Source organism: Lates calcarifer, linkage group LG16_LG22 (genome assembly GCF_001640805.2).
Source record: "Lates calcarifer isolate ASB-BC8 linkage group LG16_LG22, TLL_Latcal_v3, whole genome shotgun sequence".
Lineage (NCBI taxonomy): Eukaryota > Metazoa > Chordata > Actinopteri > Centropomidae > Lates > Lates calcarifer.
The window spans coordinates 514,704-533,796 of record NC_066848.1 but is presented as its reverse complement, the minus strand read 5'-3'; the positions used below and the strand labels follow the sequence as shown (position 1 = coordinate 533,796).

The 19,093-nt window shown below is 43.6% G+C and overlaps 2 protein-coding genes across 3 annotated transcripts in view; one reads left to right on the top strand and one right to left on the bottom strand.

Moving 5' to 3' along the window:
• Window positions 1–106: 106 nt before the first annotated feature.
• LOC108885140 (leucine-rich repeat-containing protein 27) lies at window positions 107–7,717 on the bottom strand. The gene is given in 12 exon segments (XM_018679333.2): window positions 107–310; window positions 415–535; window positions 939–1,039; window positions 1,413–1,518; window positions 2,311–2,451; window positions 3,569–3,732; window positions 3,734–3,771; window positions 4,493–4,645; window positions 4,855–4,913; window positions 5,971–6,101; window positions 6,232–6,498; window positions 7,445–7,717. Coding segments are annotated over 11 exon segments (1,341 nt in total). The 5' UTR covers window positions 6,445–6,498; window positions 7,445–7,717; the 3' UTR covers window positions 107–196.
• A 708-nt stretch (window positions 7,718–8,425) lies between these two features.
• LOC108885141 (serine/threonine-protein kinase 32C) overlaps window positions 8,426–19,093 on the top strand; it is a 64,848-nt gene continuing 54,180 nt past the window's right edge. Inside the window, exon 1 of one of the 2 annotated variants that reach the window (XM_018679339.2) lies at window positions 8,426–8,897. In XM_018679339.2, coding sequence (XP_018534855.1) covers window positions 8,816–8,897 — 82 coding nt within the window. In that variant the 5' untranslated portion in view covers window positions 8,426–8,815. The remainder of the gene's footprint in view (window positions 8,898–19,093) is intronic. The other variant, XM_018679337.2, reaches the window with a different exon arrangement.

The following is a 19,093-nucleotide window of genomic DNA, read 5'->3' as shown; positions in this document are numbered from 1 at the left end:
CACTGTAAATAAACAGTACCCTGTTTATTTAGTGTGTTTTAAGGCACTAAACGTGTAACAGAGAGTCTTATGTTGCATAAAGAGCTGTTCCATGGAAAACTCTCACTCAGCAGCTTTGTGATCTTTATTTCAGGATAGTGTTACAGTGCTTATTCATGAAGGGATTATTACACATCAGAAACTGATGTGTTATCTGTCACTTGTCGAGGAAGCTGGGCCGGGCGTCTCCAGTGAAGATGGTAAAACAATTTCCAAGATCTCTTCCTCGATTTCTCTTCCTCTCCAGCAGCCGTGTCTGTAACTTCCTCATCTGAACAGGAAGGAGTAAAAACAACAGTAAACAGTAAACTCAGAGTGACAGCACAGGGAGTTCAGTGCAGATGAGATGTGTGAGTAATGAAGTGAAGGTCCGACCTCCTCCACGTCTTGCTCTGCCGCTGCCATCTGTTCGCTGGCTGTTCCTCTGGGATTCCTGCGTCTCTCCTGCATCTTCTCCACTCGGGCTCGGATCTGCCGCTCGAGCTCTCGGGCCGATCTGGAGGAGTCACACGGGTCAAAACACTTAAACCACAAACACGGAGGTGTTCAGACACGGCTACTGGTGTCTTCACTGATGGGAGACGACTGATTGTTTTCTCCTCAGTTAAGATTCGTCCCATCAGTGGAAACAGAAGAGACTAAGTGTGCTCTCTGATCTGGTTGATCAGTTTCTCCAAAGACATAATGTTGTTCCAGAAGAACAAAGGAAGCAGCTGCTGCTCTCTCTTTGTCCACTAGGTGTCTCTAGCTCTGCATCTGCACAGCTCTGACTGAAAACCATGCTAAATGCCATTAGGTGGATTCTTTAGCCTTCAGTTCTGTGCAGAATGATTTCCATGGACTAAACTGATGAGGTCCCTGTCATTGTGTGTTGTTGGTCTGTAGTATTTCCCATGTACCTGGTCTCCTCACACTCTGTGATGGGGATGGTGGTTGTCTCTCTCTGAGGAGTGTCACCGCTCTCCTCCTCCACACCAGGATTTAAACCAGCCTCTGCCTCCTGTAACAGATTGGTGAGGTTGTTTATCATCGTGTTTTGTTCTCTGGGATGATACAACAGTTGCGACATGTCCTGCAAACACAGCCTGCAGCTGCAGAGTCGCGGCCTCGCTGTGTTTGGTTCTTACAGTGAATATTTACTCTGATGCTGCTGGTTGAATACAAACAGTCACATTACTGAGAACCATGCATCTGTCTGTGTGTGGTATCACTCCTCCATCACAGGCTCTGAGGGTCTGATTGTTGTTATGTAACATGAGCATCAAACTCATTTATCTGGTGGTTTCACATCTATTGTTTGAGTCCTGTGTCCGCTCTGACAGAGGTGGTGCTCTGCTGCCTCCCTGTGGTCGGCAGGAGATTTCCACAGATACCTCTGGCTTTCTTTGTCTCTCGCTCTTCTTCTGCCTGTGCTCCGACGTTTTCTTCTCCTGTGTGATCTTGGCTTGTGAACGCCACGTCCGCAGGGCCTCCTGGTTTCTGAGGGAGAGCCAGATGACAATGCACGGTCACAGATTCATGTTAAAGAGCCTGAATCAATGCGTGGAGGAATGATGAATGAACACAGAGCAAGTTTAACATGAATCAATATGAATCAGCACGTGAGTTTGGAAACTGGAAGAGGTTGCTAACAAACATATAAAAAGGTCAAAGGTCAGAACAGGAAACTACATTTCTGTCTGAATATAATTCACTCTGGACCCGTCTCACAGTTCCTTTTTTATCATTATTTTAATGGCTCATCTTTCTCTACTTATACATCTGTTTCAGTGTTATTATATTAATAGTGTTGGACAGGAAACCTTATTGAACTGGAGCCTACAGCTCTGAGTCTGTCTCTGTACACGTCTTCAACGTTATAGATAAAGTTGGTTTAAGTGCAGTCAGATTCTCTAAATGCCACAGTTCTTAATATTTCTCCTTTGTATCTGATGACGTTTTCCATGGAGGTCGAGGAGAAGTGGTTAGGAAAAGTCTCACACAGCTCTGTGTTCTACATCCACAACATCCTCCTGTCTGAAACAAGCTGTGTTTTTAGCCACAGATGCAGCAGTGACGCCTCCTCACCTGCACAAAACACACCTAAGCATGAACGCTAACACAGTTTCTGTTCCTGACAGGAAAACTGTGGACTGGAGTTTTGAATTAAACGTTCAGTAGAAATCTGTTAAAGAATGAAAAGAGAGTATTTCAGGGGAAATGTTTCTGTTGTTCTCCTGGACAAACAGCAGACAGCAGGGTGTATACAGGACTGAACTGAACCCAGCTTACTTCCTCCTCTGCTCCAGAACAGCCTGTTTCTCTTTCAGCTCCTTCATCGCCGCCTGTTTCCTCTCCTCCGGCCTCTTCCAGTGCGGACTGTCAAACAGAGGGAGCTCAGGAATTACACCGGCCCCGGTCGCTGCCTTTTTCCTGACAAATAAATTGAAACAAAATGCTTTACTTTTATTGCTCTCCTGAGCTCTGAGTCCCAGCGGAGAGACAGCTCAGAAGGTATTTTATCACTCGGCCTCCTCTGCAGAGAATGTCATTAAAAAGTGTGTGTGCTCTTCTTTTCCTCTGCCCTCCACCACGACTCCAGACCTCAGCACTAAAGTTATCCACTGAAACTAATTCACCAGCAGCACCTCCACTGCATCAGATATCTGAACAGGTGATAAATGATTCATGACCAGCAGATATTTGCTGCAAAAACAGGTCAGGAGCAATTAGAGAACATGTTTGACCTCTGACCTCTGAACAGATTCTTTACATGTGTACAGACTTTTTAAAGAAAAAGGGCAACAGCTTCTGTCAGAGAGCGAGAGACTCATGTCTTCATTAAATATGAAATTAAAGCCAGCAGCTGCTGAGTTTAGCTTAGCATTAAGACAGGAAACAGCTAGCCTAGCTCATTAACAAACATGAAAGACGACAACATGTGGGCTAAGAACCAGCTCCATTCCCAGCAGTTTTTACATTTTGTATTTTGTCTGTATATAGTTAAAAAATATCCTGTAAATATATATTTAAATTGAATCAGTTGATTAGTGAGCTTTAGAGGAGCCGACAGGCAGATTGGACAGAGCCAGTCTTTATGCTAAGCTAAGCTAACAGTAACAGTAAAATGTCAAATTATTTAACAGAGGGAAATGATTTCACTTCAGTAATCTCCTCTGCCTTTCCTGATACATTTACCTGCCCAGGTAGAAACAGAAACAGCTGGCCAACTCTGGAGCTCATTAATAAACATGCTGGGCTGTATCTCGCTCAAAAACCAAAGTGTAAAAACAACAATTTGTGGAGAATGTGGCTGTTTCCAGCTGTCAGAGCAACCAGTGGAGACTCCACTACAGCACTGGTCCCAGCTAAGAAACAGTGACACACAACCCTCCCTGAAATGGTGGCATGTTGTTTTTGTTTGAGTTTGTCTTTAGTTTAAGTTTAACTTGAATGATTGATCAGTGAGGTTTAGAGGAGCTGTTTCTGCTAAGCTAACTCAACAGAGGAAAAGGATTTTCACGTCAGTAACTTTTATATTTTCACCTACCTCTTGGTAAGAGAGAGAAGTCGTGGCGTCAGGTTTCTGTCACTCTGTGCTTTTGAACCCAGCTCAGCTTTGTCCAGCAGCATCATCTTGTGTTTCAGCTCCTTGAACTTCTGCAGCTCGTCCTCGTCCACCGACTCATCCTGCTCCTCCACGCTGGACTCCTGTCAGCTCCGTCAGCTGGAGCTTCTCCACCACTGGCAGCTCTACAGATGAAACCGTGGCAGATACAAGTGTGATGAGGGGGCAGCCAGGACTGGAAACACATGATAACTGGTTCACTACCAGGAATGAGTGCAGCACAGAGGTGAAGATCAAACACTGCTCTGTAAACATGTGTGAGGACTGCAGAGCAGGATATGTGGCTGTTAAATATTCCACGTTATCGCTGCTGAAAAAGGCTGATGATGGTGCAGTATGTAAATGAATGGTGTATATTCAAATCTGCTAAACTTATACTCTGAGCCAATTAAATGAGAGGAGATTTCCCCCCAGAGAGCGCAGCCCTGTCTTTGTTAATAACCTTGTAGGCAGGGAGATAAATGGTTTGATTGAGGGGTTGGGCTCAGCTCAGTGTGCAGCAGCAGCCTCTCCTGTGGAGGGCTGTCTCTGACTTCTCACAGTGATTACCTCCAGACAGTACTCCGTGACAGAGAGCTCCTGTTCAGAGCCCACAGGTTATCGATCATTTTCATCAGGCTAAAAATATTGCAGAGCTGGAACTGGAGGGGGTAAAAAAAAAAAAAAAAGAGGAGTCAGCTGAGTGGCATGCGCCGTCTCCAAGGGAACAGGAGTCACACCAGTGAAGTGGTACCAGGGCAAGGAGCTATTTTTGTGGCCAGCCGTTCTATCTTTGACAAAAAGAGCAGATGGCTCGGATGCACGTGCGTACAGAACACCTTGCTGCTGCTGTAGCCTTTGATTCACCTGGAGGGGCCTTCCTCACGCTAACCGGTCGCTGAGCCATAGCGCTCCTCAGGTACTGGAGGATGCTCTGGAGACCCTGGTGCACGATGTCTGGTGGAGGGAAGGTGATGGGGCAGTTCCTCAGGTTCAGGCCTTTGAGGGTGATCACGTTTCCTGGGTAAAAAAGGCAAAAAAGGGAATGTTTGATGGTGATGTTTACAGCTCACTGTAGTGACAGGGTTAAGTGATACTACTTATTCACTGCATGTAATCTGGATCTAAGCGTGCTGCCAGTGAGGCTTATTCAGACTAATGAAACAGCTTGTTATCTCAAAAAGAAAAGAGACGCTGCTCGCTGGAGGAGGTGACTGATCTCAACTCACCCAACTCTGGTGGAAGTTCTGAGATCGGATTCCCCTCCAGCAGTAACGCCTTCAGAGACCTACATGAACCAAATCACACATTATTAGATGATGGAGAGTTTCAACGCCTTGATCGAGACTCAAGCTTGAACAGAGAAATTCGTACGAGATACAGATATGTGTCTGTGGTGGGAAAGTTCAGGCAATCCTCAGATTTACAGAAATTAACAGGAATTTAAGGGAGTTGACAGGAAATTCACACAAACTGTATCATATACAAACAGAAAAATGAAATGTATCCACACATCAGACTGGAGCAGGTGTCATTGTTCTGTAGAATAAGATGAGAAAAAAGCTCATAAACACACTAATGCACAGACATACAAACAGGTAACTAAACAACTGGAACAGCTGAGCTAGCATCCATGTTAGCTAGCCTCTTAAACTGTCAATGAAACAGTGTTAGCTAGCTTACATTTATCATGTCTGATTTACTGGCTAACTAGCTTACATGTGTTGCTTAACTGTCTTTGCAGGAGTTATTGTTTTAGTAGTTTACTAAGGGTCTACAGCTCAATAAGACTAAGGTCTTATTGAGCTGCTGCTAACGTTAGCTCACGTTGATTCTAGATGCTCAGCTTATGTTTAGGTTAGGATTCCTTCAGTGTTCATTGTTCAGGAGGTTTTTACTGGGAGATGAATTATCCACCGAGGCCTCATTGAATAAAGCAGTTTCATATTTCTAAAAAAATCAGTGTTTCTCTGCGGCACAGACACAGGACGTTACTCAGCTCGTTTCTCTGGTTACTGAAAATCCAGACGTCTGATGAATCCTTCATCCTGGTTTAAGATGGAAAGTTATAACATTATATAAAGTGAGAGACGTGACTTGAAACATTAAGAGAGTAGTAAACAAAACTAACTAACTAACTGTGCTTATATTTGCTGTGAATCTCTTCTCCCACACTTTGGAATCATGAGTTTAGTTTCCAGAGCATATGTTCCTTAACAGAGGAAACTTTCTCATTAAAAAATCTTCTGAAATGTGATAAATAAGCACTCTGTACTCCCATGGCGGCCTGGGGGTTTAGAATCAATCGGAGTGTATTTCAAAGAGCTGTTGCGTAAGTAGCCTACCTGTGTGAGCCAATTTCAGCAGGGAGCGACACAATCTGGTTATTTCTCAGGTCCAACCACTGCAGGCTGGGCAAACTGATGAACAGTGAGTCTGGGATGCTGGAGATCTGGTTGCCTTCAAGATATAAATACTGAAAATGATACAAAGAGCAGTTACAGTTAATGGATAATGCAGGAGAATAAATTGTGGCCTAATGTTCTAGTAGAAGGATTACTGATTCTCTGCAGCTGAGTGTGTAGAGGTTGACAGTCCACACTGACCTTTAGTGTGCTATTTTTCAAAATACTCTGTGAAACATGTTTCAGCTGAGTTCTGCTCAGACACACTGTCTCTGTTGGATAATGTTCAGCAGGCTCCTGTGGTTCAGCATCCTCAGACAGGAAGTGGGGGGTCTGTGGTTTGACAACACCGCTCCCAAAGACAGAGCTTAGCTGCAGACCTGGAACCTCCTCCCTCTCCTCTGAGGAGGACATTGTGATGCTGAGGCGTTCACGTGTCTTTTTTTATTGGCATTATCCTCACTGTGTCTGGAAATAAGAAAAGTTTCTGTAAGTGTCAAATTAATTTAGTGGTTTTACCTGAGATTTTAACCTGATTAGATTCAGGTGTAATGCTGCATTCATGACAGGTAAGCATGGTGGGTATTACAAGTTCCAACCTGGGAAAAAATGATTTGAATGCACGGGTGGGTCTGATATTTTGCTAAGGAACTTCTCAGAAATTAAGGCCTCTTTTTACCCAACTCGACGTCCTAACAGTTACTTTTCAATTTACCACTGTCTGCGATACATTTACATTTGAATGTTAACCTATGTGTAATGATTTAATATTAGCCCATTAAGCTACAAACAGCTATGGCAAACAGCTGCGACGGTTTATTTATATAAAGACAGCAACAGTGCTGAAGTGTCACTGTGGGCAGCCATTTTGTTTTCATAAATGATCACGTGAACGCACTTTTTTCGGAATTCAGAAGTTCGTGCTTTGATATTTCCGAGTTTAAAGACGCCTTGAACGCAGCGTTAGCTAATCATTCTCTGCTGCCTAACGTTAGCTAACGTTAGCTAACAGTAGTTTTACCACTTTAACCGCTGCCCCGCGGCTGCATTAGCTCACCTGGTATCTGAGTAAACATCCTCCTACACCTGTGAACCAGACTCCTCTTTAAAGAAACACTTCATTTAAAAAAGAGAGAAAGAAAGAAATAGGAGAACGTCATGCTAACGTGTAGCTACCACCTGAACGGGTTTGACGGTGTCACCATGGCAACGCGGTCAACACAAACTACGGCAACTATCCACGTGCAAACAAAGCGAACTGACTCCATAACGTTTATTTAATTATTATTTTAAATTATTTCATGAATTCTTAGTAGTTGTGAGCGGGTCAGACGCTGAAGCTGGAACAGTACCGGTGTCAGACTTTGTTCAGTGTGGTGGTGTAAACAGGAGTAAGTAAAGCTCGTGCACATACTGAAGACAAAGTGTTAAATCCCCTTTCCCGCCCTCCCTCAGTGATCCGGCACCACCCATCCATCTTCTAATGAGACTGTGGAATAAATTCACGCGGGTTCGTCCTGGCAGGAGGACGGCGGTGGGCAGCGGTTCTCTGCCGGTGATGGGAGCCGTGAAGCCTCCCGGTTTGTACCGAGCTCTGCCGGCTTCACCCACAGAGGCAGGTCCCTCATGTGTTGATATGCATGACAGTCTGTGATACACAGCTACGTCGACCACAGTCACTGGCCAGCAACTGTCACACTACTGCTCTCACAACCGCCAAGCTAGTCAGGAAACATGGCGGGAGCTTCCGGTTTATACTTTCAGTATAAAAGTCTCCTTAACAAACGTTCAACGTAAAAATATAAGGTAATGATAATTAAGATAATTACTAAAGATTGACTGTATTAATTTCACGGGGGAAATTTGCAAAAGGAACGAAATTTTTAAATATAAATAATTTTTCTGTATTTTTTTGGTTTCATAAGGCTACTTACATGCTCTACAAGCGTAAAATTAATTTCATTTCATTTCATTTCTTTTATTTAATATCATTTCAATTTACTTCATTTTACTTTATTTCAGTTTATCGAATTTTATTTTATTTTATTTTATTCGGTTTAATTTTATTTCATCTTGCTTTATTTTATGTTACTGAGCCAGAACTGCAGCTGCATTTCATCACTGATAAATCAATATCACTCAATTTTGCGTGTTATCATTTTCATTTAATTGAACTGGACTATTCGCTGCTTTAATGTAAATTATTTAAAATAAATTAGAATTGATTAATTTAATTTATGTTCAATGTATTAATGTAATCTTAAATTCTCCAGTTGATCTTATTTGATGTGGCTGCTAATTTGAAGGTGATTTGTCATGCTTTTATTTTCATTTCAACTCTAGTGCGACTTCCTGTTTTGTTTCCGCTGAATGCGTTTGACTTGACGCAGCTTTTTACTCTCAGCCCCGACAAACAGAAGTCTCTCGGTTTGGCTGGCAGGCGAGTACGGAAGACAACTGAACAACACCAGGACCGAGTGATTAAACGAGGCTGCCGCTGTAACTAACTGAACACTCTTTATTTTTCACACATTTCACAGTCAGTCGCTTCCTGCTTCACTTGCTCTTCCCTCTCGGGGTTTTCTCTCTCTCTTTTTAAAGACTTTAACTCGCCGTTCTCACATTTTTCGGCCGAAGAAGAAACAACCGGGTAAATAAAGCGAAATAACGGCCACGGTTCGGTTTGGGTGAAATGTGCGGAGATTCCCACTGTGTGCTGAGGAGGGTGTCCAACACAGAGCTGTAGTTTCTCTTCAAGAAGGCGAGGAATGCAATCTGAGCATCAATGTTTCACTGGGGCAAGTGGAAGAAGAGGATGGGAGCCAATAGTTCTTCAAAGAGACCAGTTTTCGATGAAAAGGAAGATGGTGAGTGATGGAGAAACCCCGCAGAGTAAAACTCCTGCAGGGTTTCTATCTAACATTCATCTCTCTCTTTCTTATTTTACTGTAAATTCAGGTTTAAAGCTGCAAAAGTTGTCAAAGTTTCCTCTGATTTAAATGTTGACAGAGGAAACTGTTGCACAGGTTTAAAATGCTGGAGTCCAACTTCCTCCCAACACACAGACTGTAACTGTCTGTCAGTTTGTTTTCTAGAGGCGAGAATAAAAAATAAAAAGTCACATTTGTTTTTCCATCACGCTCACTAACGCCCACATAACGAGCACTGACAGCACATTAAGTTTCTGCTTCACATTATGTGCAGATAAAGTCAGTGTCTGCTGCTCAGACTGAGAGAGAATATTAAAGGATCACTCCGATATCTGCCAACATTATGGATGTGATTCCTACAGAGATAGACTTTAATTTAACCAGAAACATCTTTATATTTCAATACCAGACTCCATTAACAAAAACAGGAATTTAACTGAGAAGAACACTGGGTTTAGTTTGTGTTGTTCTGTGATTTTCAGTGGTACAGGAAGTATTTAATCCTTTACACAAATAAAAGTACCACAGACACTAACAGATGGAGGCAGTGGTTTTCCAGCAGCTCCTGGTTAAATCCCTGTTTTTGTCAATGGAGTCTGGTACTGATATATAGTGTTTACAGTTTAAAAAACACCCTCTAGGTAAATGAATAGAACGTCTTAATACTTAATCTGTTTTTCAAAAATAGTAAATGCTATAAATACAGACGATCGTAACACTGTGTATCTGCTAACAGGGTTATTGATTACCAATAAATCCTGTCGTGAATATTTGGAAGTGAAAATCACTGAGGTTCCTGTCAAAGGATCACAGGTCTGTTGTTTTCTGATGCCATAGTTGGAGGCTGTGCTGTGCTATAATAACTTCTAGTGACAGTCTGAGCCTGTTGGTGGAGGTCTGCTACTCTGATCTGTCCCTGTCAATCCAAACACACGGGGAAATAAGGTTTAAAATGCTGGAATGATCCTTTAATGCCTGAATGAACTCTTTGAAATATGGGCTATTTGAAGACAGAGAGTTAATTGCATAATTAAGACAAGATTAGTGTCATGCATGGAAGTAATGTTAATTCATGATATCCTGTCAGTGTATGGGGAAATAAGCCTCTTGGAAGTGAACCCAATAATCTGTATGATAGACTGCAGAGCTGTCGTCAGCGGCCGGCCAACTTACAGGCAAAACTTGAGTAAATGAGGCCATTTCTCTGCAGGGATGTGGTCATATGGCCTCTGTGTGTGTGTGTGTGTGTGTTTAGTGCACACTCCTGCATACAAGGATAACCCAGTTAAACTCAGCTTTTTGCTTCAAGAAAAGTGTCCAGTGCTAATTCAGATTGCTTCTTGAGGAGAACAGGAGTGGTGCGCTCTCACCCTGAAACACTGAGGATAGATCTGTTCTCTGGTGCAAAGCTGCATCTGATGTATTTCTAAAAGCATGTTCTCTGGAGTGCGTCCCTTTATGCAGCAATGAAACACTCCTCTGCAAGCAAACAGCAGGAACGTGGAGGCCACGTCCGCACTGAAAAGAGACAACTGTTAATGTCAGCCTGATCACCTTGAACACTGGTGAGGTGCTGATTCTACATCGTCTCTGTGAAAGCAGCTGCTTCGGTTTCACCTTGTTCATCTTTTCAAAGAGCTGCCGAGCACTGATAACAGTCTGAGCAAACCCACGGCGCTCTGCTCTGTGGATGCTGACTTGACTCGAGATGTCTCTTAGAAACAGTATCTGTTGGCTTCTTGGAAAACAGCATATGGCCCACATTAGGCAGAAATATTAGAGCAGTGTTTGGCTCAAAAGGCTGCAAACGTAATCAGGCGGTCAGGTTGATGTCCAAGCGTAGCTGCCAGCAGGGCTTTTTTGGCAGATAGTTTGATTAGCAGAGGAAGGCTGTGGAATTGATTGAGGTGCACATCCTGATCATTTCTGTGTCGGTTTTCTCACTGAGACTTGTTGACGACAGCTTTCAGGCTGAGAAATGAGGGTTAAGCTGCTCTGCTCGGTCAGTTTCTCTGTGGCAGCTGAATCAGGGAACACATATTATTACATTCAGACACTAACACATGCTTTACCAGTGGCTCCTGACCTTTTTAGCGAGATAGTTTTAAGTTTTGGGAAATACAGTTCTTTTCTTTCTTACCAAGCATTAAAAGATATTAACATCGCTCTCTGTCCCGCCTCTTAAAGCCAAAACTTGAACTCACAGCTTGACAAGTCTCCAGTATTTCACAGGAATGTGTCTGTTTTCTTGTTGTTGACGATGATCATCATGTTGTGACCCCTCAGATTTATCTTGTGACCCCTTGGGGTGGTCTCGACCCTCAGGTTGTAAACCACCGTGTGAGCAGCTGTGTGACTGCTCTGTTTAGTTTGAGCAGAAATATCAAACAGTTGCTGTGGATTCTTGGCTTCTTACTTTGGGATTTTGTAACATCTGGTATTTATCAGCTTTTATTTAATTTTTCTGAACAAAGTAATAAAGAAGAAAACAGCCTCACTGTGACTGAGTGAAATGACTCCACAGGTTGTTAACACAGCAGGAGGTGAATGAGTGAGTGTAGAGTTTAACTATTAGCCAGACTCCAGACAAAGGAGCACTTCACTCTTTCCAAGAACTGGGAACAGCGCTCGTTTGTCGTTTTCTGACGGAGGGGACCCTGAATGTGCCACAGAGCTCAGGAGAGGAAAACGTGATCGTGCATGAAGACGATGCTGTTAATTGTGTCGTCTGTTTATTGTGTGTTTGATCCAAAGGCAGATTTCCACTTCTGTGGACGATGAACTTGTGTTGTTTGTGTGTGTGACTCCTCTTCCCGTCAAAGAGGAGAGTGTACGAGGCAGATTTGGTTGAGGATAAAGATAGATGCAGAGAGCGATGGCTGATTACTTGCACTGAATACTGAGGCACTCACTTTGCTTCATCTCTGTTACACCCTGAGTTTCTCTCCCTCTCTTTATTCAACTCTTCTTCATGGCTGCCTGCAGCGACTGGCCTCCTGCCACAGCCGACGTCCAGCCGGCCTTCGCAGTAACGCAGGAGGAGGGGAGCGCTGTCCGCTCACATCGATGTTTTATGGTCTGATCACAGAGCGTGGCCACAGCTCAGACTGAGGAGTGTTTGCTCTGTTAATCAACGACCACAGCAGAAAATCTGACGTTTAAACACATGAAATGGCTAAAAATTGTTGCAGTTAAGATGGAGAACATCCTCAGCTGAAGCTCTGAAGGAAGTTGAAATGTCAGTGGAGGCGCAGGTGATTGAGCTTGAAGTGGAAATTAAAGTGTAAAAACTTGGGGAAAAGGTTCAGGAGGTGTAAACACTGAAAGCAGCTGGAGGTGGGAGGTTTGTTCTGGAGTGAATATCCACATCATGTTTTTTGAAGCTAAAATGTGTCACAACATCATAACTGAAGTGTTGTGGTGTAACAGAGACGCTCCAGCCTACAGAGGAGGAACTAATCTGCAAAAATCATCATCCAAAAAAGAAAGAAAAATGTCCTTTATTCGTGTTATGGCTGAGCGACCTGCACGCTAACGAAGAAGAACATGAAGGTGGCTCGCCCCGCCACCCTCTCAATGGAAGCTTCAAATAACTGTGGGTGTTTCTCACTGAAGCGTTGAAGCTCCAGAATCTGCCTTTAATCATGATATTTAAAAATGATGTTATATTTATATTGAGCAGCTGCACAGCAGAATAACTGACTGCTTCAGTTTAACATGGCAGTCTATGGGACTGTGGGTCAGCGCTCTCTGTGTTTGGAGGAGATTTATTCACAAACTGTGAGTCATGTGACAATGGGAGTCACACTGGGTGAGAGAGGACACATTTCTCTACGTCTTCATATAGAAAGTGTCTGTGTAGGTTGGAAACTGTGGGAATTAAAAGATGTTTGAATCAGATTTTTATGGTAAAATGTTCAGAGGTGGCAGTTAGAGTGATGATGTCACACATTCTAGAACACAACATTCAGCGCAACACACACCCATTATAAACTCTGACACTGTAAAACAACAAATGTCAAATTTAAACTGTGATTTAATAAAAACTATAACATCTATCAACATGAAGATTTAACCTGAAGAAGTCTCAGGTCTTGTGACCTGTTTAAAGTTTCAACCATGTTCCTGTGTGAAAGTATGAGGAAATGATGTGGCTCCAAAGAGGAGTGGGTTTGATCATTTTTATAAAAACTTCACCCTTTGCTTTTAGTGGGAAACTTATTAGAAACTGTTCCTGATGGATCCACACGTTGGGATGTGACGGGATCAAAGCTGCAGGACTAGTTAAAAGAGGAAGAAGAAAAAACTCATCGGATTATAACGTGTCCTCAGCCATCGATTTATGTCATTATTTACACCTGTGTAGTTTGTGTCCGTGGCTCAGTGTTGTGTAGTTTGTGTCCGTGGCTCAGGTGTTGTGTAGTTTGTGTTTGTGGCTCAGGTGTTGTGTAGTTTGTGTCCGTGGCTCAGGTGTTGTGTAACCCTGTTTGCCTCAGGTGATGTGCAGGAGACAGTCGTAGCAGCTCTGGTGCCAGAGCGACAGAGTCTTCAAAGAGACGAGCTCAGCTTGGTGCTGAGGTGACAACAGAGGGAAGAAAGGTCGCCGGGGCTCATTGAGCCTGTTTCTGTGCAGGGAGGACGGGATTAGGACGAGGAGGGAGGACGAGGAGGAGAGTCTGTGTGGATTCCCTCACACCTGCTGATTGTTTGTCTTTACTTTCTGCTGTTTCTGTCACTGACCTCTGCAGAGGGAGGAGCACACAGACACAGGACATAAAAAAGTGGAAATGATAAGAGAAACATCTAATAAAGCAAACAGAGGCGTTACCTGTGGGCATCCTCGCAGCAGTCGTTAGCTTGGTTTAATATTTGTCTTTCCTGCTCAGTTCCTTTATGGAGAAACACATGACTGCTTTCAGCTCGTTCCCACCGCTTCAATTCCTGAACTAGATTCATGGCAGCTCTCTCTCTCTCGTCTGGACGATTCCCATGGGAAACCTGAATGAAACTGTAAATACATTTTCACCAGGCTCAGGCAACCTCGCTGCAAATAAGGAGGATCGCAGAGAGGATGAGTCGCGTCGCATGTCACAAAGTCAACACCAGGCTGACAGATGTGTAGTTTATAATCCTGTTCATTGTGCAGAGGAGTGTGAGGGAGTGTTTGTGACGAGTGTCGTGAAAGAAACCCTGTGTTTCAGTTCAGCGATATATTTCCTTTTTCCAGGTAATGAAAAAACAAAGATTTAACACTTGATGTTACAAAGAGGAGGATGTTTTGTCAGATGACGACTGTTACTGTTCATCAGCTGTAGCTTGTTGGCTAATTAAGCTTCAGGTTAACTTGTTTTTAAACCCTGTAACAGCGTCCTGCAGGACTGATCCTAAAACCAGGAAGTCAGTTAGCATGTTAGCATGTTAGCTCTTCCTGTTGTCAGTGTGTTTCTGGTTAAATGTGTGAAATAAGGTCCGTGGTTTTAACACAAGCTCAAGACATTTTCAGGTTTTGATTCTCCGACATAAAATGGGTCAGTAAATCCCCCACTCCTGATGTTTGAAGCTTTTACGTGTCTTAAAAAAGGCGGTTGCTAACGAGTGTCTAAATGAGACTACAGAGGTTGTCGGGGACGTTAACATGAAAACCCATCTACTCACCAGTCCACCTTTACAGCCTCGTTGTGTTTCTACTCACGCTCTTTCAAACTCTCACTAACTTTCTAAGAAGAAAGGCTTTTGTAGAAGAGCTCAGAGCTAAATGAAATGACCAGTTGGAAGCTTAGTGGTGGAGACGTTGACGTCATGTGACCGTGGTGGTAGTTGGTTTATAGACCTAACATTAGCTTCTTACTTCTGGAGGTTGGATTTCATCAGAACAGAAGTGTGGTGTTGCGCTGAGTAAACATGAAAAGGAAACCAGAACCCTGTTTGGCTGCTAAGCTAATATAAGTGTTTGCAGACCCTGTCATGTGACCTGCTCGTGTCCGGGACCAAGATGGTGTCCAGAGATAACAAACTTGACATTTAATCATGTGCATGCACCTCTGATGTCAAACTGTTCTCCTGCCTCTCTGTTTGCATCGCAGCATGACGCCGTGTGCAGACATTTTGCAGATCTATATACAAATAATTCACCGAACAGGCCTGAATAACAACTCTCAGCTGATTCTGCAGCATAAACGACGACTTACTGACCTTTCAGAGGCGAACACCTTGACCCCTGGATGGTCCACATTTCCTGTCTGTTCCTGAGTACACAGACACAGACCAAGCCATCACCCCCCCAAACTCAGGGCCCAGGTCCACTGACCCGGTGTTCTCCAGATGACGGCGGCCATGTTTGTTTGTATTTTGAAGCACTGTCCACTGACCGGTCATCTACAGTCAGAAGATCTTGAATGCAGTATTTCTGCTACAAACTTTTAAACAGCCAAGTGAACTTGGGGAAGCTTCTCTTTTCGCTGGATTTTTTCAGGAGGCTATTTGTAACTGAGAGAATGAGGTCGGAGAGAGGTGACTCTGTTCTTCATGTTACTGCAGGAGGACAGGACACCTCTCTAACTCTGTACAGCTCTGAGAGTTCGTCACATGTTACAGCTGCAGTCAAACAGTCAAATAAATCTCAACACTCCTCAACCTCGATGGAAAACGAAGGAAAAGAGAACCGCTCTTATTCAAAAGCTAACTTTATTTCTAACACGTGGAGATACAGGAACATTTAACCATCAGTTACTGACAGGACACAGAGACACTGTATATTACAATAAATCAGAGTTTGTAGTCCAGTCCTGGCTGCTTATTAAGTTTTTAGTTTGTTATACTCATCTCTTTGTGTAGCTTTAAACGCTGCTGCTGCTGCAAGGAATCATGGGACGTCATTCTCTCCTTTCCTAAAGGAAGCTCCAGAGGAAGCAGTGAAGGAGACGTGGACCAGGTCTGATCAGGTCTGAGTCTCAGAGACTTCCAGACAGTAAAACCTGAGCCTGTGTTTACAGGAACACACAGAGTAAGAGATGAGATGCAGCTGATCAGTGATCAGTTTCCTCCTCTAAACACTGTTGTCTTTCATCTCTCTGCACAGAGCAGTGTTTCTGTTTGAAGTCTTTGCACACGTTCGTGTACGAGTGGATAAATCTGTTTTTCCAGCAGAAATCAGCCCCTCCCTTTAACAAAACAGAGTTTCTCATCTACATGACTTTTCTGAAATCAGATTACTGCAGACGTCCAGCAGTAATCAGGTTACTCATGCAAACACACACATCAGTCTTGAAAGCTCCACAGTGAACGTGACTCTGTTAAACCTGACGGAGACTCCTCCTCTCTAGCTGCCCCCCCCCCAGCTGGGAGTGTGTACGTAAACACACCTCCGTCACCTCAGGTCACAGGTCTTTAAAAACCGTTGGAGAAATCTCAGTCGATTTCAAAGACGTAGTGAAAGTTGTTTAAGAGTGTAGGTGTGTTTTTTTTAGGGCGTCATGTGAGCGCGCACCTGACTGATGAACTGAATATACAGCTCTGTCCTAAATACCTGAGAGGACTAACAGAAGTCAGGTGTATCTGGGCCAGAACACGACGTGTCCTGCCTCTGCCTCAGATCGGAGCTGTTGAGGGGGAAAGAACTAGGACACGGTGTCCGTTTCCTCTCACCTCAAACACACACTTGAGCACCGCAGCTAACACAGCTAACACAGCTAACACAGCTAACACACAGTTTTCTCTGATGATATTAATGTTTATATTTCCTGTAAATGACCTGAGATCAGGGTTGGAGATGTTATTCGAGGCCTGTGACGTCCTGCACTGTTGTGTTTTGTGCATGCGTTCCTGTGGAGACAGCTGCTGCAGGAAGTGAAGATGCATTATTCAGCCCTCGCTGTACTCTTCACCTTTGAGGGGCTGAAAATAAAGACTGCTGTTTTTTCCTCCATAACTCAATATCCTGAGCCATTTTGTTTTGTTTTTTCCCTCACACTGGACAGTATAGGACTCTATTTACAGTGCACCATCACATTTTTATCTTTTTGTGACTGCTCTTCCTCTTCCCTCTGCCGCTTTCCCTCCCACCACCTCCCACCGGGCTCTAAATAGATCCATAATGTATCCCTCTGTGAGCAGTTGAAAGGTTAGTATGGCATTTTAACCCTGGAGCGTGGTCCATTTCTCCACCAGCCCAGGTCCTGCTGAAGATGCAGGGCGACGGTGGAAACATTCGGGAGATTCAGCTCTTAATTGGAAGAGCTGCAGCAGGGAGTTTGGACCCACTCAGCGGCTGTCGACAGAGCCGGTTACACATGAGTCAATGCTTGTGTTGAGTGTTAACAATATGGTGGAAGCTCGCCCTCGAAGGTGTTGCCAAATTTCACTTTTTCTGCAGCAGTTAAAGCTTCTGCGAGAATGAGATCGTTCAACGTGCAGGAAAAGACAGAGATTTGGATATTTTTATATTTTTTCCTTCCATTTTCACAGAATAGAAGAGACAGCATTACAGCAAATTAAAGAAGTTCTTTCTGCTTTTCACATGTTTTAGTTTCTTCAGTGCGACCAAGACTTAAAGCGGCACAGAGCAAGTTCTGGAGCAGGAACCAAACTCTGTTTCTAAGATATTTCCGTCAGTTTCCTGGCTGGATATCAGAGATGAACGCTGGTTTTAATGACTTTTTTTTAACTGATCTACAGTTCAGCTTGCAACAGCTCTTTGTTAGCTCAGAGACCTGAGCTCCTTGATGCTGCTTCCAAGTTGGAAAGCAGATAAACCGTACACCAGTTCGTTTGTACGGTTGTGGCAACATAACACACAACAGCTGAGCAACCTGACGACTTTTTAATCTCCACAATTTCACTGTCAGATACAAAAGCAAAGTCCGTCTCTGTCTACTTCCTGTCTACACTTTGTCTACTTGTGTGAACAAAGGGCCCATAATGCATTGCATTGCTGACATCACGATCAGAACTGCTGTCAAACTAAAAGAAGAGTTTACAGTGATAGAAGACAAAGCAAAGTAGAACATGCACTCACTCAGTCAATCATCAAAACAGTTTAATTGACCGTTGAGCTTTAACAGACTGTTAGCAGCAGTGCTGATCAAACCTTCCCTGCACCTTTAGCTGTAATGGTTATGCAGCCTGCTGACCTGGTTTCACTGTGCTGGTTTGGGGACGATGACCTTTGAGGAACCAGCAGGGCTGTCCGATAAATCCATTCCATTTCACCGGAGAAACATAACACTGTGCTGCAGGAGTAACTCGCACTGCAGACGATCTATACGCATTGTCTGAGTCCAGATATAATAACCGGCTGCAGGTAGTTCACCACAAGTCCGGCACAATGTGTTTTATTAATGAGCCAAATCATGATGAATACACAATGTGCCGATGCCGGGCCAGGAGTTGTGAATCACAGTGAATTAATTACGCCAGTGCAGAGACTAGGAGATTATGTGGCAGCGCTGTAACGTAACAAACACACACACACACACACACCACACACAAAGGGACACATTACCATGGTAACCTCAGAAGTTTTCACACAGTCCAGATGATGTTTCTTTGTGACAGTGCTGTGCATGGAAGAGTCCCCATGCTGCAGTGCAGAGTGATCCTCTGAAGCGTTCTCATCTCACTCCCTCCTCGTCCTGACAGCCTTTAGATGTACGATACAGCCTCCTGTAGTGACTGCTGTGTGTGTAGAGGTCCAATTTCACATCTCCTCTTTCATTCTCTGCGGCGTGGCTCCGTTTGTGAAGATTTACTTGACATCGGTGCAGATTTTTCAAACCTCATTCATCTTTACAACCACAGAATGCACCGCTCACAGAGTACTGTACATAAAGATTAGAATAAAACCGCTGCTGCTGCATTAGCACCGTGCATGTGTCTGAGTTGGGAAGTGCATTACCATGTGTGGCATCGTGCTAATTAGGAGAGCACTGTTGTTTCTGCTGTTTGAAGCACGTCCAGTAGGTATTTAATGTGGATCAGGCCAAGCGCCAGACCACATTAAATCCAGTTCTCAGTTTATTTAAACAAGAAATACATTTAAACATGAAAAATTATAAATTTTAATTTTCACATCCACTTCCTGGAGCGTCTTTTAGTTTTTGTAGAATATGGATTTACATTTTATCACAGGTTTAACA